Source organism: Brachyhypopomus gauderio, chromosome 8 (assembly GCF_052324685.1).
Source record: "Brachyhypopomus gauderio isolate BG-103 chromosome 8, BGAUD_0.2, whole genome shotgun sequence".
In the NCBI taxonomy this organism is placed as follows: domain Eukaryota; kingdom Metazoa; phylum Chordata; class Actinopteri; order Gymnotiformes; family Hypopomidae; genus Brachyhypopomus; species Brachyhypopomus gauderio.
Window position 1 is genome coordinate 25749852 of NC_135218.1, and position 26827 is coordinate 25776678.

Sequence of the window (26827 nt, forward strand, 5' to 3'; positions counted from 1 at the left end):
CCGTGGGGAACGGCTGTGTGCTGGAATGCAGCGGGGCGACTTTCTCCGAGGGCTGAGACAGCCGACCCGCATTACTGGCCCGCACACTCACCTGGGAGGGTGAGGCGGACCTCACCCCTCCACCCTCGCCTTTCATATATAGAAATTATATATATATATATATATATATATATATATATATAATATATACATTTTATAAAATAAAAAAAAATAAAACAAAATATAAACCTCAAATATAAAATGCTTACCTAGAAAACATGATGATTAAAGAGGCGTCTTTCTGAATGAAAAAAAGACTATCAGATCAGATAAGGTGCAAAGGTATGTGACACCCGATCTTGACCTTTCCCCCGAATGCCGGGGGGTCACAGAGACACGTGGGGGACACTCACCCAGAGACGCGCACATACCTGCCTGAAATCAAGTAGCCAAGGGGGTGAGTATCTCACTCTGCTCTTGCGTGAATGCACATTTTGCCCCGGGCAGATTTTGGGTTGCTTGTGGCACTGTGGATGTGTAGAGGCCTCGTGTAGCACGGCAAATATGAGACTTGCAGATTCACAGAACTGGGAATGTGAAAGGAATACCATCTAGGGGTGTGGCTGCCACCCGCCAGTGTCCTGTGTTCCTCAATGAATTATACAATCTCAACCGTTGACATCTCTGCAAAACTAAACTGGAGTCAGTAGTGCAAATGAGCTGTACAGAAAAATACTGCATACGGTCACCAACATTTCATGGCAGTTGTATATCTGGCTATAAAATGTAAATGTGCCATATTTTGTCAATTGTGATTTTTTCACCGCAATCGAAATTTGTCCTCCACTTTTTACCCATCTGTGCAGTTAGAACACACACTCACACTAGTGATTACTAGGGGGCTGTGGATCACATGTGCCCAGAGCGGTGGGCAGCCCTAGCCCGGCGAGCAGTTGGGGTTAGATGCCTTGCTCAAGGGCACCTCAGTCATGGCCTATAGAGTTACATATAATAATGGCATTATGGGATTCATTAAATTAAACAATTAGAATTGTGCACCCATGCACAATTGTTTAGCTACATACTGTTACAATAGTACTTCTGCATAAGAGTGACCTGTGTGAACCTGCATGAAGAGTTTTACACACACACACACTTGTGAAACACAGAACCCTCCTCTGTGCTGCGCAGGAAGTTCTGGAATGTGACATGGGCTGTCGTTGCCACAGCGATACGGATCAGCTGTGGAATTCTGGGAGGGGTGAGTGAAAAGGAGGCAAGTAGCATAAGAGCACTTGAACACGAACACACACACACACACACACACACACCCCTACCTTTGATCTCATGACATGTTTGTAATTTCTGGACATGTCATTTGAAACCCAGCACCAAGAGCAGCGTTACAGCTTAGAAGACAAACTGGAACTGCAGAACAATAGTATACTGTCCAATATCCACACACACACACACCCCTAGGCAGTTCAAACACAACGCTTTTCATTTGCTTCATTTTTTTAATTAGGAGCTTTTAATTCAACCATCATTCCCACATTTTTGTGTCACTTCCATTTTTCACATTCAACAATTTCACTCATGGTCAAAGCAGAAAACATTTTCAGATATTCCAGCTTGAGTTCAGTTTTTTTTTTGCCACCCTTTTGATCTTAAAACACACAAAAGGAAAAGAAGAAACGAATAAAAAATATTTAAGACCAGAAACTAAATATCGGCACATTAGCCAGAGTACAACAGGTAATCCCAAAACATTCAGTGAGAGAACTGTATTGAGAAATGACTTCAGAAGACATGGACGCTGACCAGACTCAAAACCCTGGTACGAAGGTGACAGATTCACTTTGGTACTAGTCGACACGAACAGCAGCACCCGTCTACCGCAAACGCCTACAGTAACACTGAAATAAAGAGGCTAGTAAACTTTAACGATGAGCTCCTGAGCTCACAACCGCTGGATGTTTTTAAAATGCGTCAAAAACTACAGACACAGCTGGCGTTCTCTTTAACAAAGTCTTCAGAGTGTTATCTGAGAATACAGAGAGATTTTCCCACCGTTCTGATGGAGTCACATATTCTTACAATTCATTTATTTGGTTAAAGTCGACAGGGTGTGGAACATGAGTAATGACAACCCTCCTTTACAACTGAAGTACAGAGTAGAAAAATAAACGTTACAGATCCTAATTTTAATATAGAAATAACGACGGTACACAAGTGACTGAGGCGGAGCCCTGCTGTCATGGTGGTCTTACAGAGATTAAAATGCAAATTCATAGTCCTTCCCCAACTTCACTGAAAACCAGAATCCTTCCGTTTCTCCTCCTGTAACGTACATCGCTCTAGAGTAAATAGGTCATATCCTGCTCTGATGGTTTAATTGCAGAACACTGGCTTACCTGTGCAATTACAGTTAAAACTAGTTAACTTTAGATCAAGAGGTTAAAATTAAACAAAATTTATCTAGATATATACGAATATATTGATGTAACACTGGGAGATGTGGCGACGTCTGTGCAGATTCGTACAGACCAGATATGGACCCTGAAGCATGGTGGGTTCTGACTACCAACACGAAATCGTACTCAATCCACTGAATCCCGAGCCCTTCTTGACCAAACAAAATGAGCCATACACGAAATGTGGTAGAGCTGAAGAGTGATGACCACGCCACGATGATCAGGCCACACCCCCATCCAGTCTGACTGTAGAGTTTCTCAATCCAGTTATTAGGGAAACCTTGAGCAGACCAGGTTTCTCCACATGGTCCAGTTCCTCATACACATGAATATAAAATCAGCTATCAAACACAGCAGTTCTTCATTACCTGGCCAAGGTGGAGCAGCGTGTGTGTGTGTGTGTGTGTGTGTGTGTATATGTTCTTCATTACCTGGTGTGTGTGTGTGTGTGTGTGTATATATATATATATATATATATATATATATATATATGTTCTTCATTACCTGGTGTGTGGGTGTGTGTGTATATATATATATGTTCTTCATTACCTGGTGTGTGTGTGTGTGTGTGTGTGTGTGTGTATATATATGGTCTCCAATGACTGGATTGAGAACAACTTCTCCTGGAGAGCCAGAGAACTGCATCGTTTAGTGATTGACCTGCTCCAACATACCTGATGCAACTCATGGACTTGAATACAAGATTTGTGCCGAGTCAGATCTCGGCGACCGAGGCCAAACTCCCTCCCCTCGACTCCGGCAAACCCGACTATGATGTGTCAACACCGCGCAACTAGATCAAGACAATCACCGCGTGCGCAATCATATTCAGAGGAGCAAGAAACTGTCAGACTGTATCCTAAACTCTGCCGTGCTTTGGCTCTCCAGGCCTGAACGACGTCGACGGCTGATTTTAGAACAACGATAAGGATCAAGTGGAAAGAGGAAAGGGGTGGGCATGATGGGGCATGATGGGGCATGATGGGGCATGATGGGGCATGATGGGGCATGATGGGGCATGATGGGGCATGATGGGGGGGGGGTGTCTGGAGCAACTCGAGATGGAGCCGAGACTCTGGAAGGCTGTCAGGTCTTTGCTCATGCGGGCCGGAGTGAAGCCTGGGCCTCGCTTTAACTGCCGAAGCCGAAGATGCCCTTGATGTAGCCGGTGAGGCCGCCCTTGCCCTTCTGCTCCACCTTGTCGTCCAGGGGCGGGAAGGCCACGTGGTTGAGAGCCAAGTCGAAAAACAGGGGCTTGCACGGGATGGGCTGGAAGTCCGGGGGAAACTGCACCAGGTTGGGGTGCTTGCCCAGGAGGGACGGGTCCAGACGGAAGGTGTCTAGTCGCTGAGACAGAGGCTGGGAAGAGTTTGGAGAACGTCAGAACCGATGTCTCAGTATGGATTGTGACGAGGACACGTTACAGCGAGTGTCACGGCGTGTGCGTAGGAGTGTATACAAGCAAAACTTCCTCAGATGCCACTTTAGGGTGTGTCCGCGACCAGCCAGTAGTTTCTATTGTAGCTCGGCAACGGATTATACACTCCTAGCCTGCCGTTACCTGGACACCCATTTATTATATAAGTCCAATGGTGCGTAATGTGATGTCAATTAATTTTAGCAGCTGTCTATGTCCCCGAGACATAATAAACAAGGGAGGCTAAAAGGACGTCTTACTTAGAAACAATCACAGTTCGGACTAACGGAGAATAAAAGGCGGATGACGGCATGTGAACACACGCGGTATCGCCTTCACGACAGAGACAATACTACCTCACACACAACCCAGGAGGGGTCAGGTCTACATGCACGCCCCGCAGAAACATGCGTGTTCAGGACAGGAGAAGAGTAAACTGTTGCTAGGCAGACAGCGTTAAACCTGTGTCTAGTATGCTGGAGTCATGTTTAGGTTATTGTACATGCACTTTGTGGTTTTGTATTCAGTTATTTGCCAATTTACATAATGCAAGTGCCGGCCGTCTTAACTGTTAACACTGCTGGTTTTCTTCGGTCCTTCAACAATGTGAATATACAGAAGCAGCTTTGAGAGGACGTCGTTTCTCACCTTGTGGTCCTTCACCTGCTGCTGTTCAGGCACCTCAACCACGTCCTCCTTGTCTGGAAGAACAGAGCAGAGTATCAGTCAGAGGACGCGTCTCCCAGCGGAGCATCTAAAAACCAACTAAACCCAAACCAAGAGCTACGGCCACAGGTGACGTCTCCAGGGGAGCGTCTCTCCTTTCCGTTACAACCCCCTTGAAAATGTAGGTGAAACGGGGGGGAAAAAAATGTCTGGATGGAGACCCACCCAAGATGGCCGCCGCCTGCATAGAGTACTTCTCAGCGTTGACCTCAGCAATAAGCTCTTGGACATCCGGAAGGTCCTTCAAATGAGCAACAGGCATAGGAAAGGGATTAAGAAAGATTACAAGACCCACAAGTCAATGGTAGAGAGCTGACCATCCAGTCAGCCGCCACCACCACCATCATCATCATCACTTATGGCCACAACGTCCCCCACTAGAGTGCCTGCCTGGCCTTCTCTCCAAAAGACAAGTCTATTCAGATGAAACACTTTCTCCCCCTGAAATACAAACACAGGCAGCTTCAACCTCATGATTGGGACTAGGGGGTTGTTACTCCTGCCAGAATCTAATGGGGTTATACGAACCATAAGCTGATGTGACAACGTGACAAAACAAAAAAAAAAAAAAAAAAAAAAAAAAAAAAAGAATGCAGTCTCTGCAGTACGAGAGGAGATGACCACATCACTTTGAAGTTATTAACGAGTTAGTTCAAGACGGCCGTAGGACTCTCAGCCCGTTTCAACTAGCAATTCATACCAAACATTGCAGTGAGGAGGCGGAGCTACAGCTGCTCATGGCAACAAAGCCACCAATCAACAGCATTATTCAAATGACACGATGCGTAATGAGTTATTCGGGGGCCGTTGTGCAGGATAAGCGCCGTAGCGCAACCCTGCTGGACATGAAGATGGAGAGTGCTGTACCTTGAGGCGGTTATTGAGGTGTTTGGACTTGGACTGGACCTCACGGGCGTATTTCAGAACCCTCTCGTACAGAACCAACGCTTCACTCCACTTCTTCACCAGCACATACGACTGGGCTATGAAGAAACACCTGCGGGACAGGTGAGACGGAACAGGTGGACACATGGGCCAGATGAGAGACATGCGAGACAAAGTAGAGCCTGGACGCGAGACCCGTCTCACATACGTCTCGCATGTGTTAAACTTAATGTTTAACTTATAGCACCACCCCTCCCCCTTCTTAAATTTCAAGAATTCAAAATATTTTAATGAATTCTCACTGGCTTCATGTTTGCACGCATGCTAATTTCAGGTCTGGGCTACATGATGACATGAGGGGGTGAGAAGTGAAGGGCTGATCTGGGATCAGTGAAGCGTATCCCCCACGGTCAGGTTGGTACACGCACCTGTAAGCCTTATAGACCAGCGTCTTCAAGGCCACCTCCTTCTGGAAGGTGTGATCTTCCTCCAAGCCCTGCAGACCTGCCAGTTCAGACAGACTCTGCAGTCCAGGGTTATGAGAACAAAGAGGGGCGGTTAGGAAGAGAAGAACGATGAACAATTAAAAAAACAGAGGGGGAAGTTGGGACAGGTCACATGACAAGTCTACATCAGGTGAGGTTATCACAGATTTCTCTGTGATATGCTACCACAAGGAGAAATGAAGTCGGTATGAGGTCTTGGGGTTGTGGTACTGTGTGTGTGTGTATGTGTGTACCTGCAGTATGATCTCATAGAGGCGTGTGAGATCTTGAGGTCGTGGTACTGTGTGTGTGTGTGTGTGTGTGTACCTGCAGTATGATCTCGTAGAGGCGTATGAGATCTTGAGGTCGTGGTACTGTGTGTGTGTGTGTGTGTGTATCTGCAGTATGATCTCGTAGAGGCGTATGAGATCTTGAGGTCGTAGTACTGTGTGTGTGTACCTGCAGTATGATCTCGTAGAGGCGTATGAGATCTTGAGGTCGTGGTACTGTGTGTGTGTGTGTGTACCTGCAGTATGATCTCGTAGAGGCGTATGAGATCTTGAGGTCGCGGTACTGTGTGTATGTGTGTGTGTGTGTGTGTGTGTGTGTGTGTGTGTGTACCTGCAGTATGATCTCGTAGAGGCGTATGAGATCTTGAGGTCGTGCTCCTCTCTTGTTCTCATCCGTCTGCGGTTCCTTGAGTTTGGCCTGCAGTGCGTGGGCCATGCTCTCATTCCTCCTCACCACCGTCCACAGCTTAATGTAGGTGAGGTAGCTACACACACACACACACACACACACACGATCCATGAGGGGCCCTTCTGTAATCTCCATTACTCCACTAAGTGTGCACACAGCACGTGTGTCTACCCCCTCCCTCGTCAGGAGGACACACTCACCTATGCAGGTACTGCACGTTGGACACTTTTCCACTCTCAGCACTGTCTGCAGCCCGATCTCTCTGCTTCTGTTGGAGATAAAAGACGCGCGCACACACACACACACACACACACACACACTTTCATGCCTCGTTCAGTGTGCTGTTTCACCAGCTCCGCCCCTGGGGGGTGTGACTGTGCCGGCGGCCACGCCCCACTCACCAGATCCGCCCTCAGCTCCTCCCTCACGGCCTGGATGGTGTCTCGGCACTCGGCCAGCAGGGTCTCGTACAGCCGCTCCTTCGTATCCTCGTCTGCAGCCTGCCACACACACGGAGCTGCGAGTTAGACCTGCACGCTTCCCGTCCAGCACCGACCCAGACGCTCTACAGCGTGTAGCGCAGCCCAGGTTCTTAAGCCCCTGGTGTCAGAACCGGAACACCGTTACACAGTCTGCTGGGTGGCCCACTATGACAGGACGGAATTGGACGTTTACGCAAGTGCACGTAGACAACACGCAGAGAGATGAACACACACGGTGACAGGCAGTGAAGACATGCTACAGAGGACCTGCCTGACAATTCATAAAGGCAAGAATTACCAGCAAAGCACTGGAAAAGCCAGGCCATACGTTTGACTTTATTATTTACGCAACCTATAGATTTTTCACTCGTGTTGCTTTAGACCCCTCTATTAATAAAGGCATATTTACATAGCGCACCCCCCCCCCCCCCCCCCCCACACACACACACACAAGCACCTATGTGAACCCATGATTAAAGACCAGTCAATACAGCAGCACACACAAGCCAACATGAGGCTGGACTGGTCATTTCATCTTCCGGCTTTCATGAGAGGCGGTCTCACGCTCTCTCCCCCTCCGTCTCTCTCCCCCTCCCTCTCTCCCTCTCTCCTGCACTCCTGGTTTTCGCTCAGCTTCTCTGTCTTCTCAGAACTCTGATGATGCTCTTCGAATTTTAACAAAGAAAATGGACTTAAGGAGTTTCACGTTTTCAAGGACGAGCTCCGCGCTAAAATCTGCATTCTCCTTTATCTACATTGGCGCCCAAACAAATTTCTCCCAGAAGGTCGTCGTCTTGGTTACCTGCTCCTACCCCCCACACAGAGACTGTCAGAGATGGCTCTCGCCTTCCACCGCGACCTTTGACACAAAACTTTGGGGCCAGGCCTCTGCCTCAGCCCCTCCCCTGTCTAGATGGATCACTCCTCTCCCTGCTTGACTGTGTTATCAATGCTTGTATGTGCTATGGGGATTTTGTGTGTGCTCACAGACTGTTGTCCTGTTGAGAATCTCTGGTCATATTTGTCTCCTAGTGTTTCTCTCTGTTTCTGCCCCCAATCTGTGAACGGCTGTGCACCTAAATTTACTTCATGCAGCGGCCGCTCTGGGATCTCTGTGATTTACACCGTGGCCCCGGGGGAACTTGAATTTCTCATTCATGGGATCAATAAAGTTTATTGTATTGTATGTGTGGCCATGAAACACCGTGTGTGTATAATGGTCATAAACCTGCTGGGCATAAAGCACAACAGGGAAAACCAGTTGCTCAGACCAGAAAAAGGAGGAAGACCTCACTCACACACACACACACACACACACACACACACACACACACACACACACACGTCAGCGTAACTAGAGGAAGTGCTCAAAAACGACACCAGTTGGGTCACTTCAGTGAGACACTCTGAGAAGGAAAGATCTCTAACCCATACACTTACACTTTCTACAGATACAAGACCTGACCCTAATCCACCATGGTCTCCAATAGTTCTGATTGGCTGGATCAGGTGTACTGGGCGGGGCCTTGGGACACCCAACCCTCGGGTGTCCAGTGAGGCCCCTCAGCAGTGGCTCTCTGCAGGGGGGAGGGGCAAAATCGCCAATCCGACAATCTCAACTAATGACTCATCCACCCTAGAACACACGCCACGTGCACACACACACTTGAAGGGGCGGTGCGGGCTTCACACTCCTAACAGCAGTGACGTGTCCTACAGCACAGTCTCGGGTTTCACTCACACACACGTTTTTCCCCCCCGTGTTTCCAAGTTGTTCGGTTCTCTCAATCGGATACTTGGGGAAAACGTAGTTCGCGTCAGCGCAGACACAGGAGGCATGTGGGCTTTCCCTCGCAGACACATGTGTGTCTTAAAACAAACGGTGGTCTGAGAGGGGAAGTGTGTGTGTGTGTGTGTGTGTGTGTGTGTGTGTGTAAAAGGGGTGTATAATGTGGAGAATGCAGTCAGGTCCGTGACAGGACGACATGCTTAAGGCGAGGGTGGGGCGAGGGTGGAGGCGATACCACAACAACCGTATACCAAATGGATACGAGGGTGAGAGCGCCCCCCTCTGGATGGACACAGGACAGCAACCTGGCCAATACTAGATATTACGTCTAGATTTAGTGGGCAAATCAAGTAATTTATTTCACATAAAACATACTGATTAGAGTTTTCCCCATCAGAACTGTAAAGACATGTTATGAAATAAAGAAGGTGCATTAATACAGCGGTGTGTGTGTGTGCGCGTACACGTGTGTGTGTGTGTGTTCTCCCACCTGTGCTATGGCAGACTCATTGTCACCCAGCCCCAGGAGGAAGATGCGGGCCTTATCGATCTTCACAGGGACGGTGCGACCCCTCCACTCCACCTCACTCATGGTGGCCGCCTGCTTCGCCCGCGTCTGAGTGATCAGAGCCTGGACAACCAAAGGGGACAAAACACATTAAAACACGCACAGGATGTTTCTGCACGTTCACTAAAGACACGTTGGATTTCTGCCCGTTTAGTCCCTTCTGAAAAGAAGTGCCTCGCAGCAGCCCTACAGCGCCCTCTAGTGGGACATGACCCAACTTCTAACCGCTAGCATTGAAAGCAGAGCTAGTGTGTGTGGCTGTGGACCAGGGGAGGATCTGTGACCTCCACCAGCGCGGTGACAGCGCGACCTCTGACCTCAAGCTTCTCGGCTATCATGGCTCCGCCCCCTCCTGCACTGAGTCTCATCTGCATCAGGTCGTTCATAGCGTTCTGATCACCTACACACAGAGAGAGAGAGAGAGAGAGAGAGAGAGAGAGAGAGAGAGAGAGAGAGAGAGAGAGAGAGAGAGACTTCTGTAAATTATCCTGAATAAGAGTGTCTGCTAAATGTCAATGTAGATGTAGACAATGCTGCTGAAGATGTCAGTGTGAGTGCACGTGTGTGTGTGTGTGAGCGCGTATCACCCACCGATGTTGTAAGCGCAGTAGCGGATGTTGGGGGAGATCTCTTCCACTCTCTGGCGGTACAGAACACCCTGCTCCTCTGTAAACGCGCTGGCCAGCTTCTCGTAGATGGTCCTGAAACCCCATGCGAGCAATGATGACACGTGTACACACGCGCACACACACGTGCGCGTCTCCGATCGCGTGTAAAACACCATCACAAGCGTCAACGCGGCCGGGGCCCAACCGCACACTCACTTGCACTTGTTGAATGCCTCCATCGCCGAAGTCCACTGCTGGAGTTCGAACTGGACCATGCCGAGCAGGTACGCGGAGTAGGCCTAGCGGACACACACACACACACACCGTTACAATCACACTGCGCTAGCAGACGCAGTCGCCATGGGAACACAGCAGTTCTTTACACTGATCAGACGTAAACCGTACAGCGGTTGGCACTCATTCGGTGGGAGGGGCTTCTGTTCCCACTAAGCTACCTCCCTCCAACTCATCAGCAGTAAACTAAAAGCTGATTGGTGTACTAAATTAATAAACTTCGAGGCACTAGCTTACTGAGGGTTGAGCTGGTGCCATGCAAAGCACGAGAAATACAGTTTCAACAATATAGTTAATATTATTAACGTTACTATTTAGCAGTCTACAACGGATTTGTTGGTGGCCGAGCCAATCGGATGCGAGGACGGAAGCGCTCCTTCGTGCTACCTTGCGAAGGCGAGCGAGGCGGGTCGGGGTACCTGGGCCTCCAGTTTGGTCTTTGCGTCGACACGCGGGCTGTCACAGAGTCTCTCCAGCCGCTCGCCGTGCTTGGCCGCCTTACGCAGACGAGCCACCAGGTGGAAGCGTTTGCGCGGCTCCGTGTTGGCCTCCTGCTTCAGCTGCATGGCGTAGCTCCACGCGCGCTCCGCCTCCATCACCACCAGCAGCAGGTACCTGTGTGGACGAGGGGCGGATGGAGGTGAAGAACGAGAGGGAGACGATGGTTTCGTTATGCGACGACCAGCAGGGCATCTACAGCAGAACACTGCTGCTACACACACCTGTTGTCAGACAACATCTCCACACACACACACACACCTGTTGTCGGTCAACATCTCCACGGTCACTTTTTTGCCAGTGAACTTGTGGCGGTTGCCCATCCTGAAGCCCAGCGTCTTGCGCAGACGACGAAGCCTCCGGGAACAATAACCCCTGGGACAAGTAAACGGAAGGGACACGTGGGGGGGTCAGCACGGGCCTTCAAAACACCACCATAGAAACACCATCGCCACAAACACCCTCACCTGTATCGCTGGTAATCTCCATGTCTGAGTCCATGCTGCTGCTGCGAGTCCTTGATTATCTGGAGGACTGTGGAGCAGCGCTAAGAAAAACCCACAAACAGCTCCATATGTGACAGGACACGTCAGATGTCACACACACACACACACACACACACACACACACACACACACACACACACACACACACTTCACGGGGACCGGGGGGCTCGTAACGAGCAGAGCTGGACGAACCCAACAGAACATATAACATTGGTGTCACCAGAGCGATCACGACCGAGCCTCGCCGGTACGACCAGCCCGGTACCGCTGGCCCGGATCAAGAAGGCGAACTAAGGGCGTTTAATAACAGCTGCGGAACAGTGACACGTACACCCACCACCGTTAGCACGCCGGCTAGCTCACTAACCTAACAAATCACACTCATCATTCAGCTACTGCTGGCTACAAACGCGTAGTATAAAAGATACTCTCGAGTCCGAGCCCTTGGTCCGTCGAGTTCTCCTTGTTTTCGTCCCTCGGCGCCGTTTTCACCTCATTCTGCTTCTCTGCGGCCATTTTACACCCAGCACACGTCTCCACAGAACAGGATATAAACCTTTGACCCGGAAATACAAGACGCGCAAAGAGCACGCAAGCGTCATCGCCCTAACTTCCGGAAGAACCCCGTTGTCATGGCATTTCTGAGTTGTTGGGGCCTAGGCCAAGATGTAATGCTTAATTTTTAAAAAAAGAGCAAAAATATGACAAAAAGCATAAAGCACAAGTATTTTTATTTTTTTATTCAACCATGTTTTACTTTTTACCATAAACTTACATAAAAGAACAAACTCTGCAGTGTAACAAAAGTTAACTGCTGACATCAGTCACATTACAATGTGTATCATTATTAATCAAGCTGATGTTGTATCAGAAGGTTTAACACTGAGAACCAGGGGCTGTATGTGTCAAACATGAGAAAAGGCACAAAGCACCATCTCTCTGGTGCCGTCTCGCCAAACCTCATCATCAAGATATCAAAGGCAGTAAATGGATCTGTATCAGTACTCCAGCTTTGAGGTCTGACAATCCTCCGAGGATTGGGGGGGGGGGGGTCAGATGTTTCCTGCAGCCGATATGTATTTGAGGAAGAATTGCTTGATCTCTGAGATGTGCATGGTCTCCCTGATGGTGGTGTCACGACTCCGAACCTGCAGGAGCCCATTCTTCAGGGTACTTTCACTAATGGTCACCGCAAACAGCACGCCCATCTCATCGTACCTGGACACGTGATCGGGGGCAGCGGTCAGCACTGTTCTATAAAGTATAGCTGGATTATTTTTTTTAATGCAGTTCAGAATGTATTAAATTCTTTTTGCTTTCTTTTTTTGTTGTGTTATTGTACTATGATTACAACAATTTTTTTGTTCTAGAAAAGTGCAGCAGAGGCCATTTTTCATTTGATTCTTTTCACGTGTGAACATGTAGTCATGTTCTATAGATGTTTGATACTGTGTATATCATAAATACACTCCTGAAGCTTACAGACATACTAAACAGAATCACAACTTAACCAGGATATGCAGATATTTTCCACTACTGAGATTCAGCTCTGAATATAGCACAAGCTCAAGATTGTCAAACCTGGCATGCTGACGCTCCATTGAGGTCTGTGTGGTGTCCATATACCCCGGCCAGGCTGAGATTCCCACATCTAAGAACTCCTGTAGCAAGCCCTCACAGACCTTATCAAATACATCTGTAGTAAATAAATCTAAGATCACAGTTAGGGACCCTTTGCAGTTTCAAAAGAGCTCTGATAATATAAGATGTTAACATAAAACGAGATGTTAACATGAAACAAATATTTACTGTGTAGTAATCCTAGTATTAGATCTAGAATTATAGTACAGAATGCATTACAAGGATCTATACATGTAGACTGTTGTAGTGAACGGTCTGTTAATGGCTACCTGTCTGAGTTCTGAGGTGGAACCTCTTCCCACATCTAGAGCGACTTTAACAGGCGTTAAAACAGGATGCAGCTTCAGCACCTGAAGGAAAAAGAGGATCAAAACGATCAAATGGAATTAAACAAGTTTGTAAAATCTAACTCAAGACAGGAAAGAAACACTGATAAAAAAAAGACTATGTTGTGTGTACACTTCAGTAAAACTGTGTGTGTGTGTGTGTGTGTGTATTAAACTATGCTAACTTGCCTTTCTCTGATGAAGCCTCTGTTTGCTGTCCACGTTCTGTACATCCTGTAAGGAGTTGGAGAGGTAGGCCAGCACTGCTCTGTCCATGTTGCTGGTGACGGAGACGACATGAGGCACCACCACCTTCCGCCCATCCCTGCACTACATTCAACGGGGCGGGGGGAGACGACAAACGGGGGAGGGGTCACGGGGCTTAAACTCCAACGACCCAGAATTAATAGCTCTCTGTTATCGACCAGGGAAGGAAGATAACAGAAAAAAATACAGTGCGAAAGAAGACGATGTTTCACCGTGTACCTGCAGTTTGGCTTTACTGTGCTGGTGAGTGTTCAGAAGGTCTGTATCTCCCAGGTTCCACAGTGTTTCCAGGACCTCTGTGCCCCAGGGGAAATGGTAGAGAACCTCCACGCCACGGGACGCACCCTGTTTCAGCTCCTCCCCAGATACATCATGCACGCTGAAGTCGGATGGCCCCAGAGCAAACTGAAGCCGTGTGTGTGTGTAAGGGGAAAGGGGGGTATGGCAGCAAGTCAGGTTTGGCCATTTAAAAGCGCCGCTGACCAAAAGCGGCAGTACTTTGGTGGCAGCAGGCGGCTGTGCCGTGTGGATGTTTTAAAATTGGACGTGTGGTCACCTTTCTCCACCACTGCAGTCTCTGGCGTGTCCAGTAGTCCAGCCACTGGGAGGAGGTGCGAGGTGAACAGAACCACACCAGGCAGGCCTCCGTCACCTCGGAGGAACTGTTGCATGGCAAAAACGAGTGCATGGTTTGTGATTACTTTAAGATTACGGTTAATCCAGGTCTGAGAAGTCTGTAATTGGCAGAATTCTTAATTTAAAACTTAAACCCCACTAATGGAACTTTTAATTGATATTTAGAAACACTAATTACCTGTATCAAATATAGCCCACAATGTTTAATCTTTATTTAAATTAATCTATTGTTGATTCTGTACTCTCTACATTTATATTCACACTGAACATGGTACTAAAGGGATAGTCAAGCGTGTTTTTTTAATCATAATGAAATTTAAGGTTAGTAACGAAATAATAGGAAAAGCCGAGTCCTCACCAACCGACAGTATCAGAACTCGCCGATTCTGGCTGGAAGCACAAGCCGGTTTGAGCCAGGCCAAACGGCAACTTCCCGCTGGTGAGCTCCAGTGATGGGACGTACCGATCTAGAGCCCCTACGGTCCAGACAGCCAGAGAGAGACACGGGACCACCAGCGAAATAACCCAAGCAAAAGACTTTATACTTACGTTTAAAGAACACTGCACGTCCATGCATTTTCATTACAAAATGGTTTACAACTCGTAGAAGTTCGTCCGTGGACGAGGCAGCCCACCTTGGAGAAGACCACTCCGAAAGAACTCGCCGCGCTGGAGAACTTGGCGAAGTCCTTCAGCTAGTTGAGTTCCTGGCAAATCCCTCTGGCTGAGTGAATTACGCACATCATCTCCCTGAAGGACCCACGCCGCGGTGCTGGTGGTGGAGCAGTGCGGGGTGCTGATGCCGAACACCTGCGCCCTTGAGCGCACCACTGAAGTCCACCACTGCTCCAGGACGTTCTTCTGAAGGTCCAAACCCAATGGTCCATACCCACAACCTCTGCCCCGCTTAAGGGACGCGGCGTGGGTTTCACCCGGTGCAATGTAGTGCTGCCGACGGCAAAGCTGCACCAGGAGGCTCGCAGGATCCGCTGCTTCGTGGCTGGTTCCGCGGCTGTAGATCCGAGGTACCGTCAGCAGGTCATGTAGGAATGAGACGTCTCGTCCGAGGAGAACGAGTCGCCTCTTCATACAGTAGGTGAACATCATCCCGGGATCATGTGGGCATTGAAGTGCATCTCATGTGTGGTTAGCTAACTTAGCTGGCTAGTCACGTAACTCCATGATCTCGTTCATCTGCAGATCTACACTAGAAGCATGACCCCATAAGTTAATGATTGTGCACGGTTAAATCTGTAATGAACGTCTCCACAGAACATTGAAATGTATCCGAAAGCTCAACTGGAATAAACCAAAGCGAGATTCAAAGCGAGATTCCCTCCTTGCGGGGGAGGAGAACACGTGTGCACCGTGATCTCGGAAGTACTTTCCCCCATGAAGCCCTACAGACGGGCTGATCTTCTCACAGAACCGTATTAGCTCCAATTACACTCAGCATTAGATCATGTTCAAATGCATTTGTTTTTGATGCCTCTTCATTCATCGTGTAACACTTTTATTAATTAGAGTAATTAATTTCCTTCTAGTAAAGCACTACTAAGGTTCAAATGAATCAGCTACCCAACTAATTCCTCATTACTATGTTTATTTCTCAAATTGAAGTTACTCTTGAATGTTGAAGTCAGTCATTAAAGGAGTCAAACAGAAGTCCTTTTTTTTTGCCTTCTTTATTTTAAGGGTCCGTGCATGGTCCTCTTTTCAGGTGTCTAAACATTTTTAACATAAATCAAAAAAAGTGCATTTCCTAGTAAAAATAAATTACCGAGGAATGTAACAAAAACAAAAGGAAAAAGGTAAATGACATACAGCTGCTTCAAGCTCACAATGTGTTCATCAGGCTGGGCGCTCAACGAGCGGACCACCAGCCTCACTGTAAGCACAAGAACCAGTACGAATGGAGAACAGTATTACTGCTAATACGAAAAAACACCAATCATCATAATAATAATAATCATAATAATAATAATAATGTGTGTCTGTGTGCGTCTGTCTGCAGCGTTATTCTAGTCTACTGTGGGAATGCAGGGGGCATTGGGTAGGGCACCATTGGCTGAGGGGGCTGTTGGTGAGGCTGGGGTGGTTGAGGGGGGTTAAAGGGGAACGGTGGGTGGCTCATGCCGTTCTGGGCTGGAGCTTGGTTTCCTTGGAAAGGCTGGTTCTGGAAGTTCTGGTTCCCAAAGGCGTTGGGGTTCGCCCCGGTGCCGTAGGCGGCCTGGCCCGCGGCCCCGTAGCCGTTGCTGCTGAACGCGCCGGCACTACCGTTCGCCTTGTTGAAGCTGTTGCCCGCACCGTAAGTGCCGTTCTGCACCTTGGGGCCGCTACCGTACGGCCTGTCAGCATCTCTATCCCTATAGCTACCGAAATCTCTCCTACCCCCAGTGGAGTAGCGGTCCCGCCGGTCGTCCTTGTAGCCTCCACGACCGCCTCTGGAACGACCTGCAGGGCAACAAAGGGCAAGTGTTGGGGCCCAGTCGACCTAACGGTCCAAACCGATCAAACAGATGCTACTTCACAACCCGTTAGCAGATACACCACATCACGGTCACGTACACAAACACCAGGTCATTCAGGACCAGAACATTAAGGCAATGAACACAACTAAAATATAGATAACGGGATAAAGTAAAAGAGGAAATTTTTTTTTACAAGGGGTCGCTGTTAAAAAAAGGTTTTAACTTTTGCCCTGACTACTCCAGGGCACGAGTTGAATCACAGAAGAGCAATACGTTTTAACATCACTAGCGCAAGTCAACGCGAGTTATTCATCGCTCAAAGGATCCTTCGGTGGTTTAACCGTTCTTTCCCACGAGAATTCAGAAGCTCCGTAGTCTCACCTCCTCGGTCCTCCGCCATCTGCAGGAGTTTGGGGTTGATGGCCTGGTTGGCCTCCCGGAGGACAGAGATGAGGTCGCCCCGCCTGCTTCATGTTGTTGGGCGTGAAGAAGGTGTAGGCCGTGCCCGTTTTCTGACTGCGGGCGGTGCGGCCGATGCGGTGGATGTAGTCCTCGGACGAGTTAGGGTAGTCATAATTGATGACAAATTTCACATCCTCCACATCTGAAAAGCATTGCAGTGTGGCAAAAATGCGCGGATGCGCAGACAAATGGGTTTTTTTTTTTTTGCACACCACAACAGCCACACCAGAGAGAGACGAGTTAGCAGGAGTGCCAGGAAAACGAAGCAATCACTGGAAACTTAGCTGGGCTGAAGAAAGATACGTTAAGGATACATTAAAGGACAAATCCAAAACAAAAAGGTGAAAGAAAAACCATAACTAGCCTCGTGGGAACACTACCGTGGGAAGAGAAAGGATGCACACTCCAGTTTGTTTTAACCCACAAACAAGAACAATAAAACAGAAAATGAACCTCAAAATGACCCCCCCGCCCCCCCCATTTTAAACCAGGAGAATAAACTGCTTACCATTAAGGAGTATGCATTCACTTGTCCATTCCCAATGCAGCCAACTCCCCACAAATTGTCAAGTGACATCCGGGTGCTTCTAACGCAGTAGGGCCACTATCCGCACTGTCGCCTCCTCGTGTGCCCACCCAGGACCTCGGGCCTTTTTGGGCTCTACAGGCAGGTCCGTTAGTCCTCCCTTCAGCACACTCATAAGAAGCTTTTGCTAATAAAGGCCACACTGCTGTCTTGCCCAGACCAAATAGACCGCGGTTAACGTGAGGGGCCCCAAAAAGAGCCAAAGGGTTTAAAAAAATAAAGTGGGAGGGAAAAAAAACAAAAAAAAAAACAAAAAAAAAAAACAAAAATATTCAAAAAAAGGTTTGGTTGCATCCTCCTCCCTCTTGTCTATCAATGAGCGCTGGCCAAGTCCCTCATCACAGTCTCGTCTAGGCAAGATCTACCCAGAAGCCAGTGTTCACTTGAGAAAATGTCTGTCTCACTGGCAGGTCTCGACATGACTGAACAACAAGAATTAAATAAAAAGCAAAACAGACGAGGGAGGATCGTCAATCGTGGAATTGGATTATTGCTGCTGTCTTGCTCTCCTTTCGAGCACTTTGCTTTACGACTAGAACGTTGTGCTTCACTACAGGTGTCTCGCAGCCCCTTTAAAGCATGTGCCAGTTCTCACCAATTGCGGTACGGGAAGAATGGAAGTTGAAAAACTGCTCTCTCCATTTCATAAACGCCAGCACTTTGAGTACAGGAAAAAATAAATAAATAAAACTTTCAAATGTAATATATAAATTTTTGCTTGCAATTCCGCATGCTTCTATAAGCTATGAAAGTAAATTGTCTTTTCAAATCCCAAACAAGCCACTACTTGCCATTCGGTGCAGTACAAAATGCATGCAAGGCAAAAACCAAACAAAACAAAAAAAAAAACAGACAAACTGTAAAACCTTTTTGGTAGCCATTCTGAAGTAGACACACGACTGGATAAACCGTGTTACCCAAAGGTGCATTTGTAATCTAGAATCCATGGACAGAGAACAGATGTGCATTGTTTAAAAAAAAAAACCCGCCAGATGTAAAAAGAGCAAAGGCTTAGCCACACTGCCTTATTGAAGGTTACTGGCACACAGAGCGGAGCTCGGACAGTTTAGATTTCACCTCTCTAAGCGACTGGGTGGCCGCCAGCCGCCCAGTTCCACGCCTCCTTCCCCCTCTGCTGGGGCCACGTCATGCCTAGCCCCTGCCACCTTTAGGTGAGAAAAACTCAGAATGCATAGAGAAGTTAAAGAAAGCAAAAAAAAAAATAAAGAAATAATCACTTTCTGTAAAAGTGAGACAATGCTTTTGGCTTTTGCGTGTTGTTGGATGTTTGTTTTGGGTGGGGCTTTGTCGAAAAAACAAAACAGGGAGGAAAATAAAGGAGACACAGATGACAACAGGCGGAGTCCTCGGGGGGACGTACTCACCGAGACCGCGCGAAGCCACGTCTGTCGCTATCAGGATGCAGGCTTTGCCATATTTGAACTCTGTGGACGGAGAAGGGGACGGTTATTTGAACTCTGTGGACGGAGAAGGGGACGGTTATTTGAACTCTGTGGACGGAGAAGGGGACGGTTATTTGAACTCTGTGGACGGAGAAGGGGACGGTTATTTGGGGAAGGCGGCAGGTTCTCCGTGGCGCTGCTGTGGTGCTTGCGTTCGCCCTCACCGTTCAGAACCCAGTCTCGCTCCTGCTGGCTTTTGTCTCCATGAATTCCCATGGCAGGCCATCTGGAACACGACAGAACTCGCATGTGAGGCAAAAGAAAAATAACACTGTCTCTTACCCCTAAAATATTCTAGATGCCCCCTAGACTGCGTCACCCCCCCCCCCCCCCCCCCCCCCAAAAGCTCTTACCCGTCTCTTCTCATCTTGCGGGTGAGCTCATCACACCTTCTCTTAGTCTCCACAAAGATGATTGTTTTATTCTCTTTTTCACTCATGATCTCCTCTAGCAAGCGGACCAGCCTGACAGGGACCGAGACAGAAATCTTTTGAATTTGTGCAATAAAAAAAAAGGAGAATATCTTTAGTTTTTAATAAGTGCGATTACAGGGTAATCAAGTGCCTTGTTGTACACACTTGTCGTCTTTCTCGCCATCGTTGCAGACGTCCACGATCTGCAGGATGTTGTGGTTGGCGCTGAGCTGCAGTGCCCCGATGTTGATCTGGACGTACTCCTTCAGGAAGTCCTCGGCCAGCTGACGTACCTCTTTGGGCCAGGTTGCACTCCACATCAGCGTCTGCCTGTCTGGCTGTGTGTGGGAGGGAGAAAGCACAGAACTTGCTTTGAAAATGGAAAAATGCTGAACTGAAATGCAGTATTCTTTTAATGAGGAACATTATGTCCACACTGCAAAAAGTCAGTTAACATTCAACCACAAGCCTTTGTGATTTTCTTTTTCTTGCTAGAAGGACACTGTCCACTCACACAGATCCGGCCTATACCAGGGCCTCACAACCCACTTAACCCACTGCAATACACACTGTGGCCCACATGAAATTTTAATCAACTGTTTAACCTCTAAACAAATACAGCACAACAATCAATATAGACCATTGAATTTCTATCGTACGGCCATAAAACAAAATCACTAAACATATATACACTAAACTTTTCGTTTCTGTTTATGCTGGGTTTTATCAACCAGATACGGTGGCCGCTTCACTTGTAGATGGTCCAGCCTCAGGATCTGTCATTGTCAATGTTCGTGTTTTTAACCATTTACCCATATTGCGTAAAACTCGTTAAAGATAAAACGTTCATCTCAGGCTCGCACTAATGAATGTAACTAGCATCTGTTTGCATCGTTGTCCGTCACAGAAGGCAGAGATCCAGCTCACCCGGATCTGATCCACGATCTTGCGTATCTGCGGTTCGAAGCCCATGTCCAGCATGCGGTCGGCCTCGTCCAGCACCAGGTAGGTGCAGCGCCGCAGGTTGGTCTTTCCCGCCTCCAGGAAGTCGATCAGACGGCCGGGCGTCGCAATGCAGATCTCAACGCCTGACAAGGAACGAAGAAAATCAGTCTGTCATACAGAGAAGAACGTCAACAGAAAGACTCGTCTAATTCAGCGGACAGTTCAGCGTAATGCGCGGCTGCAGCAGACACGGAGACCGTCGGAGCGGCCGAAAGGTCTAATGAAAGCAGAGATTGTTCTGCACATGCGAGAGCCGCCACGTGGACCCTCCCACCTCTCTCAAGGTCGCGGATCTGGGGCCCTTTGGGGGCACCGCCGTAGATGCAGGTGGACTTCAGCCGCGAGGCTTTGCCGTACTCCGCCGCTACCTGCTGCACTTGTTGGGCCAGCTCGCGTGTGGGTGCCAGGACCAAGCACTGCACAGGGTCAGAGGTCAAAGGTCAGTGCACACATCTGTCCACCACATAACAGGTAACCCGCTCAGAAGGTATTCACAGTAACGGAGGAACGCAGGTAAACTTACGATTGGTCCATCTCCATGCTCAAGGAAGGGCTGGTGGTTAATATGCACAATGGCAGGCAACAAGTACTGTAAAGGAAACAGATGTTTAGTTCATATCTGGTTCACTTCAGAATTACTGATAAATATCTAGAACTACTGACACTGCAGACACAAGATCAAAAGAATAAAAAAACATACCGCAAGGGTTTTTCCAGAGCCCGTTTGAGCAATGCCAACCATGTCTTTGCCACTAAGGGCCAGAGGCCAGCCCTGTGCTTGGATCGGGGTGGGCTCAGTCCAGGACAACTTGTTGATTACCTCCATCACATAATCTGGAACAACGTAAAGATACAGCATTCCAGACCCTTATGCTTACATACCTGTACAACAGTATGGAGGTGATGCATGCCTATGGCTTCTTAAAAGTAAAAAAAACATATGACTGAGTATTTTATGTGGAAAATGCACATGAAGCGTTGTATACGTACTGGGGAAGGCAGCTTCGTGGAACTTTATGATCGGCTTGGGACAATCTCGACCTTTCACTGTAACTTCTTTTGCCTTTCGGTACTGTTCTACCTCTTGCTGTTTTGCGACAAACAATTGGACAGTCAGGGAATAAAAACACTGACGTTTACACAAACACGGTTCAGATTTTGAGAAGAGCTAGGGTGAGGTTAACCATTGGTCTGCGGGTGACATCGGGGTGCTCCTTGTAGAAGTTCTTCTCGAATTTGGGCAGCTCGTCCAGGTTCCAGTGCTTCTTGCGCAGTCTCTCGCCCGGGTTGCCGAACTTCCCGGGCGGGGGTCCACTCCGGCCACCCCCGAACCGAGGAGCGCCGCTCCCGTACCTGACACACAAGACGGCAAATTACATCAAAACGGGCAAATGCAGACACCCCCCCCCTACACACACACACGTCAAACGCAGCCATTACATCGAAACCATCGACAGACGCAGGCGAACAGAACCACGTAAAGTGTTTTTTTTGACATAAAAATCCACAACTTTGCATAAATCGAGCGATGTTTTTTTTTCGTTTTCAGCACTTCTGCGTCACATTTTTACTGCCATTTTAACTCCGGCCAGTAGAGGAACAAAGATAAGCGAACCGGCCGGCATTTTGGATCAGTCATTATTTTACCACACAGTGAACCAAAAGACACACCAGAATAACTAAATACTAACTGTACTAAATTGTAATACTTGGTGAATAACGTCGCTTGTGGGGAGGTGGAGAAACACGGTCTCACTCACACGAACAGGGCCGAGTTCACTCGGATTAACCGATTAACGCGACGCCTGGCGGGCTAGCTAACGTTAGCCAAGTCGACACCGTTAGCTAGAACGGCGCTGATTTTCTTTTTACTTCCCATTTTGCGAAATGTGAAGTAAATTTAAATCCCCCCACACACACACGTCCCTGTGGCGTCGTTAGCTCGCCGGCTAACCTGAACGAACCGGCGACATTTTTTAGTGAATTTGGCGCGATTCTGCCTCGCGAGCCACACGGCTCGAGCCCCACTTCTGACGAGACCTCGCACGGAAACGGAGACAAATAAACCGAACTTACCCCCTATCTCTTCCACGATCTCTGTCAGAATATCCAGGCATGACTAAAACTTAAACAGAAAATAAACAGCAGAGTGTGTATATTTATATTTAATGGACTCCTCTCCGAACAACCTTTGCTCGGTGGTGAAAATGGCTTCGGAAAACGCCGGCAGAGCTTCACGCGAATGACTTTCCTATCAATCCGCTGCGCCGGAACTCCTTTTAACCCTTTTTTTGGGCAGTAAACTTATTTTGAATGCTGCTGTCAGTTTAAAGATTTTAATACTGTATAATTCTTAATGAAGCGCGTTAACGATACAGGCGACAAAAAACGCGCATGCGTAGACTGTGACACTATAAACGTGCGCTTTGAGGTCGTACAGGGAACTATATCGTAAAACAGAAGTTGGCGCGGAAGGAGACGAGACGACGCCGACAGACGCTTTAACGTCAGCGCTCGTTATGAATAAAATGTCACAGTTGGCCAGATACGCGTGTTTAACGGTTTTATTATTAAATAATGGGATCATTTCTCGCCTGGAAGCGGCCTCGAACGAACGATTAGCTGACGGAAACGCGAGTTGTTGGGCGTCGCGGTGAATTTTCTTCCGCAAACACCGCCGCGCCGCTTCACCCAATCAGGCGGCCGTGGCGGTTTAAATGTCCGTGGTTCACACCGCGGCGGGCGGGCGTTACTGGACGGCAGCGGCGGCCACTCTTCTTTATTCTGCTAAAAAAATGCGCATTTTTCTATCTTATACCGCTGTCATTTAATCTAGAACTTTCATAATAAAAAAAAAGTTTACTTGAAGGGAAACTCTCGATCTTATAGCGACCGGGACGAGCCGACGACTCCCAGATGGGAACCGAGGAGAGAGGTGAGGCGCCGGGGCGCGAGCTCGCGAGCCATAGCAACGCCACAAGTTCAGCTAGGCTAGGCTAGGCTAGAGGCTAAGTGGGGGAAGTAAATCGTCCTAGCTAGCTAGAATACCAACCCTATTTCTTCCATGTATACGCAGTTCTCTGAATATCTGAGGGCTTGGTGTTTGTACATCTACTCTGATCTTGGATCAGGTTGTTATCTGGTAAAAAAAATCACAGTTAGCTAGCACGCTACCATAGCCTGTAATTGTAGTTAATGAAGTTAGCATGCGTGCTAGCTAGGTACCTTCGGGTTAAAGTTATGAATATCGGTGCCGATTAAACTCGTCCCATTTAACACTGGGACTATACACCTTATTTTTAGTACTGCCTGCGTTTATATTCAATCGTCCAGTCACAAATACATAACTTTATAACTTTTCACCTAGCCAGCTAGCTAAAGTGTGAGTCAGTACTAGTGAGTTGTGGGTTCGCTGGTGTCGGTGAAGTTGTAACGTAATTTGTCGCTGTCGGTCACGACGTCGGTTTGTTTTGTGAGAGACTTTTGCTTCTTTCTTCAGTGATCTAGAGTTTGTCTTAATGTGTTCCTGCATGTTTGTGCGGTTGGTCTCTGTGTGACAGATCCGTGGCGCGCATGCGCGTCGACAGAGCGGCAAAATGTCTCAAATCGATATATTTGCTTTTGATGGCGATGTGAATGTTTATCCTCCGTTGTGGTGAAAACGTGCGCTGCTGCTGATTGAATGTGGACCACTGAATGTCAGTTTCTACCAAATGACGGTTGAACTCTGGCTCAGTGCCAAACCCAGAGTGATATGGTGTTATAAGAGTTTTGGCTACAGGTGTTCACAGAACAGGTGTGTAGACTGATCAGGACAGGTGTGTAGACTGATCAGGACAGGTTTAAAGTGTGTTTCTCTCCCACAGATTGGGTGTATGTGGCCAATGATCTACTTTGCAAGTGTCACATTAACCTGACGTTACAGAAAATAACGGACTGCGACGCCAGTGTCTTTGTGGCTTTGTATGAGGCTATCTTGGGGGAGAAGGTACCCGGTAAATGCATCTCAACACAACACGATTCTCTGGTCTTCCCTGTTGTCCCGTCTTCATGGAGAAGCACAGAAGAAAAACCTTGTTCCGAGATGATTGTGTAAATGTGGAATATGGCAGTGTTGGGATTTGAAAGCTTAATTTCTGCCTTGTTCCAGATTATATATCTGTGCCAAAGAGCCAAGAGGATGACATCCACAACATACAATCTGTAATCGACTCGTTGGCCTTGGACTATCTCCAGATCAGCTTATCTCACATCACTGGTGAGGACTTGTTTTCCTGTTCCATTTTCTGTCTGACTGTCCATTACATTTATTTTCTCACCACACACGGGCATAGGTGGATTAAGTGATTCGATGTAGACAGGTTGATGGGTGGTTCTGTAGAAGCTGTTTGCCAGTGTTCAGCCCTTTCTGCTGATTGCCCATTAAAATGAGGCTCTTGTTCTGGGGGAACACGGCTTGCTTCTGCATTCATGTTAACTCCAGCGGTCAAACTCTTGACCTTGTGTTGTCTGCCCTTTTCCGTCAGGTGAGAATGTGGTGAGAGGAGATAAGGACTCCATCAGGAACCTTCTGGAGATCTTTGATGGGCTCCTGGAGTACCTGAGTGAAGAGGATTGTGGAGGTGAGTCCTTGGAGGTGGATTTAACCCCCACCCCACCCCCCCTCTCCAGAGTGAACATGCCTGTCCTCTCGTGGTAGGTGTAAGTTGTTGTGGTGTGTAAGATGCAGCGGTTCCCCCGTACTGGACATATCGGGCGTTAAAAGTGCCTGTTCTGGGCTGATTTACATGGACACTCATGTGCTGGGGGAGCTCGGTGCTATACTGCTGTGCTGGGTCTGAACCAGCTGTAAGCCAAACATGACGTTTTCTTCTGGAGGTCGTATCCTGCCCTGTTAGTGGGCTCCTCCCTGTTAGTGGGCTCCTCCCTGTTAGTGGGCTCCTCCCTGTTAGTGGGCTCCTCCCCTTTGTTTGGTTGTTTTTGTTTTCTTTTGCAGGAGTTGAAGCATGGAAATATATTTCTTTGATGTATTTGGTGGTCACGTACCTTAATGAGCACTTAATAGGTAGAATATAGGAGCAGTTAATGTGACTCTTTAGTTTCTATTGATTGATGCTCTAACTGGGGTTTTATTTTCTACTGTTTAGTCAGTCTAGTACATGTATGCAGGTTTGGTTTTCTGGTTTGATTTCACATACCGCTGGAAACAGATTGTTGGCAATGCTGCAGTGATTCAGTGTTTCATTTACCGTTTCATCCCAACACAGAACTCAATGGTACACTTCACCCCGCAGAAATACAGGGGCTTGATGAAGAGCAAACGACATCCCAGACCTTCTCCACGCAGTGAGCATTTTACACACACGCACAGTCAGCTTGGGCTTTAAATCTAATCACGACTGTTATTAATGGTTCACCAGGACCAGATTTAGTTGTGATTGTGTCAGGACTACAGTTATCTCCTCTTACAAGGACTGTGCAGATATGCTGGTTTAAAAATCCTGCTTGCAGGGCAAACAGTCATGTGACCGATAAGAATGAGACAGAACAGGTCTGTTCTGAGTGCATTTCTTACATTCCACTGGTCTGGCATTTAAAAGGTCCTCTCCAGCAGTGCTGTAGAGAACACGCTGGGACCATAAGCATTTACATTGTCCTTTTAAATACTCACACACGTGGTGGTGGTGGTGGTAGTCTCAGCGGTTTTATCAAAAAGCTCTGATGTAGGCAATGTCAGGAGTTAAAGGGGCTGTTTCACCTGAAGGGGGGAAAATGTAATGTGGGCCATGATAAATGAATAAACCTATTATGTAGAAAACAAAGTGGTGTTATTTGTCATCATATGTCTGAGCCTTGGGGGTAGAATGAGTCATTATGAGAGTTGGTTAGACTGGTTTAACTGCATTCAGTCATGCACACTAAGCAGCCGTAGAGGTTGGGCCGCTCTGAGTCATGGTGTACCTTCAGGGATGCAAACAGCGTGACGTCACCATCACGCTATCATGTTCAAACAGCGTGACGTCACCATCACGCTATCATATTCAAACAGCGTGACGTCACCATCACGCTATCATATTCAAACAGCGTGACGTCACCATCACGCTATCATATTCAAACAGCGTGGCGTCACCATCACGCTATCATATT

At 47.8% G+C, this 26827-nt stretch overlaps 3 protein-coding genes and 1 pseudogene across 9 annotated transcripts in view; 1 reads left to right on the forward strand and 3 right to left on the reverse strand.

Moving 5' to 3' along the window:
* Positions 1-1566: 1566 nt before the first annotated feature.
* Positions 1567-11970, reverse strand: srp68 (signal recognition particle 68). 4 transcript variants are annotated; one of them, XM_077015878.1, is made up of 16 exons: positions 11839-11970; positions 11372-11438; positions 11166-11279; positions 10826-11021; positions 10329-10411; positions 10096-10205; positions 9822-9904; positions 9427-9567; positions 7067-7165; positions 6866-6933; positions 6588-6741; positions 5910-6004; positions 5464-5593; positions 4762-4837; positions 4519-4571; positions 1567-3812 (listed from the first exon to the last, which is right to left on the reverse strand). In XM_077015878.1, the coding sequence occupies exons 1-16, from the start codon at positions 11924-11926 to the stop codon at positions 3585-3587; spliced, it is 1785 nt and encodes a 594-aa protein (XP_076871993.1). In that variant the 5' UTR covers positions 11927-11970; the 3' UTR covers positions 1567-3584. The 4 variants fall into 4 exon arrangements, with proteins under 4 accessions (XP_076871993.1, XP_076871992.1, XP_076871996.1 ...); XM_077015877.1 differs by having other exon boundaries at positions 6294-6741; XM_077015881.1 differs by lacking the exons at positions 1567-3812; positions 4519-4571; positions 4762-4837; positions 5464-5593; positions 5910-6004 and adding exons at positions 6011-6197; positions 6275-6492.
* A 154-nt stretch (positions 11971-12124) lies between these two features.
* Positions 12125-15717, reverse strand: polg2 (polymerase (DNA directed), gamma 2, accessory subunit). 3 transcript variants are annotated; one of them, XM_077015882.1, is made up of 8 exons: positions 14916-15713; positions 14639-14756; positions 14201-14306; positions 13864-14049; positions 13567-13707; positions 13321-13401; positions 12992-13092; positions 12125-12628 (listed from the first exon to the last, which is right to left on the reverse strand). In XM_077015882.1, the coding sequence occupies exons 1-8, from the start codon at positions 15385-15387 to the stop codon at positions 12463-12465; spliced, it is 1371 nt and encodes a 456-aa protein (XP_076871997.1). In that variant the 5' UTR covers positions 15388-15713; the 3' UTR covers positions 12125-12462. The 3 variants fall into 3 exon arrangements, 1 of the variants encoding a protein (XP_076871997.1); XR_013132930.1 differs by having other exon boundaries at positions 12463-12628; positions 12992-13106; positions 14916-15717; XR_013132929.1 differs by having other exon boundaries at positions 12463-12628; positions 12992-13121; positions 14916-15717.
* Positions 15718-15946: 229 nt separating this feature from the next.
* Positions 15947-22938, reverse strand: LOC143522144 (putative ATP-dependent RNA helicase DDX5; annotated as a pseudogene). The gene is made up of 13 exons (XR_013132928.1): positions 22757-22938; positions 21865-22033; positions 21671-21767; positions 21381-21514; positions 21204-21269; positions 20955-21096; positions 20603-20763; positions 19841-20013; positions 19616-19726; positions 19427-19488; positions 19185-19244; positions 17133-17355; positions 15947-16734 (listed from the first exon to the last, which is right to left on the reverse strand). The product of XR_013132928.1 is annotated as a putative ATP-dependent RNA helicase DDX5 (transcript).
* Positions 22939-23187: 249 nt separating this feature from the next.
* The window catches only part of LOC143522146 (centrosomal protein of 95 kDa-like), a 14430-nt gene continuing 10790 nt past the window's right edge, over positions 23188-26827 (forward strand). The window contains 5 exon segments of the mRNA XM_077015884.1: positions 23188-23615; positions 24547-24675; positions 24831-24938; positions 25207-25302; positions 25948-26026. Of these exon segments, the coding sequence (XP_076871999.1) occupies positions 23597-23615; positions 24547-24675; positions 24831-24938; positions 25207-25302; positions 25948-26026 (431 nt within the window). The 5' untranslated portion in view covers positions 23188-23596.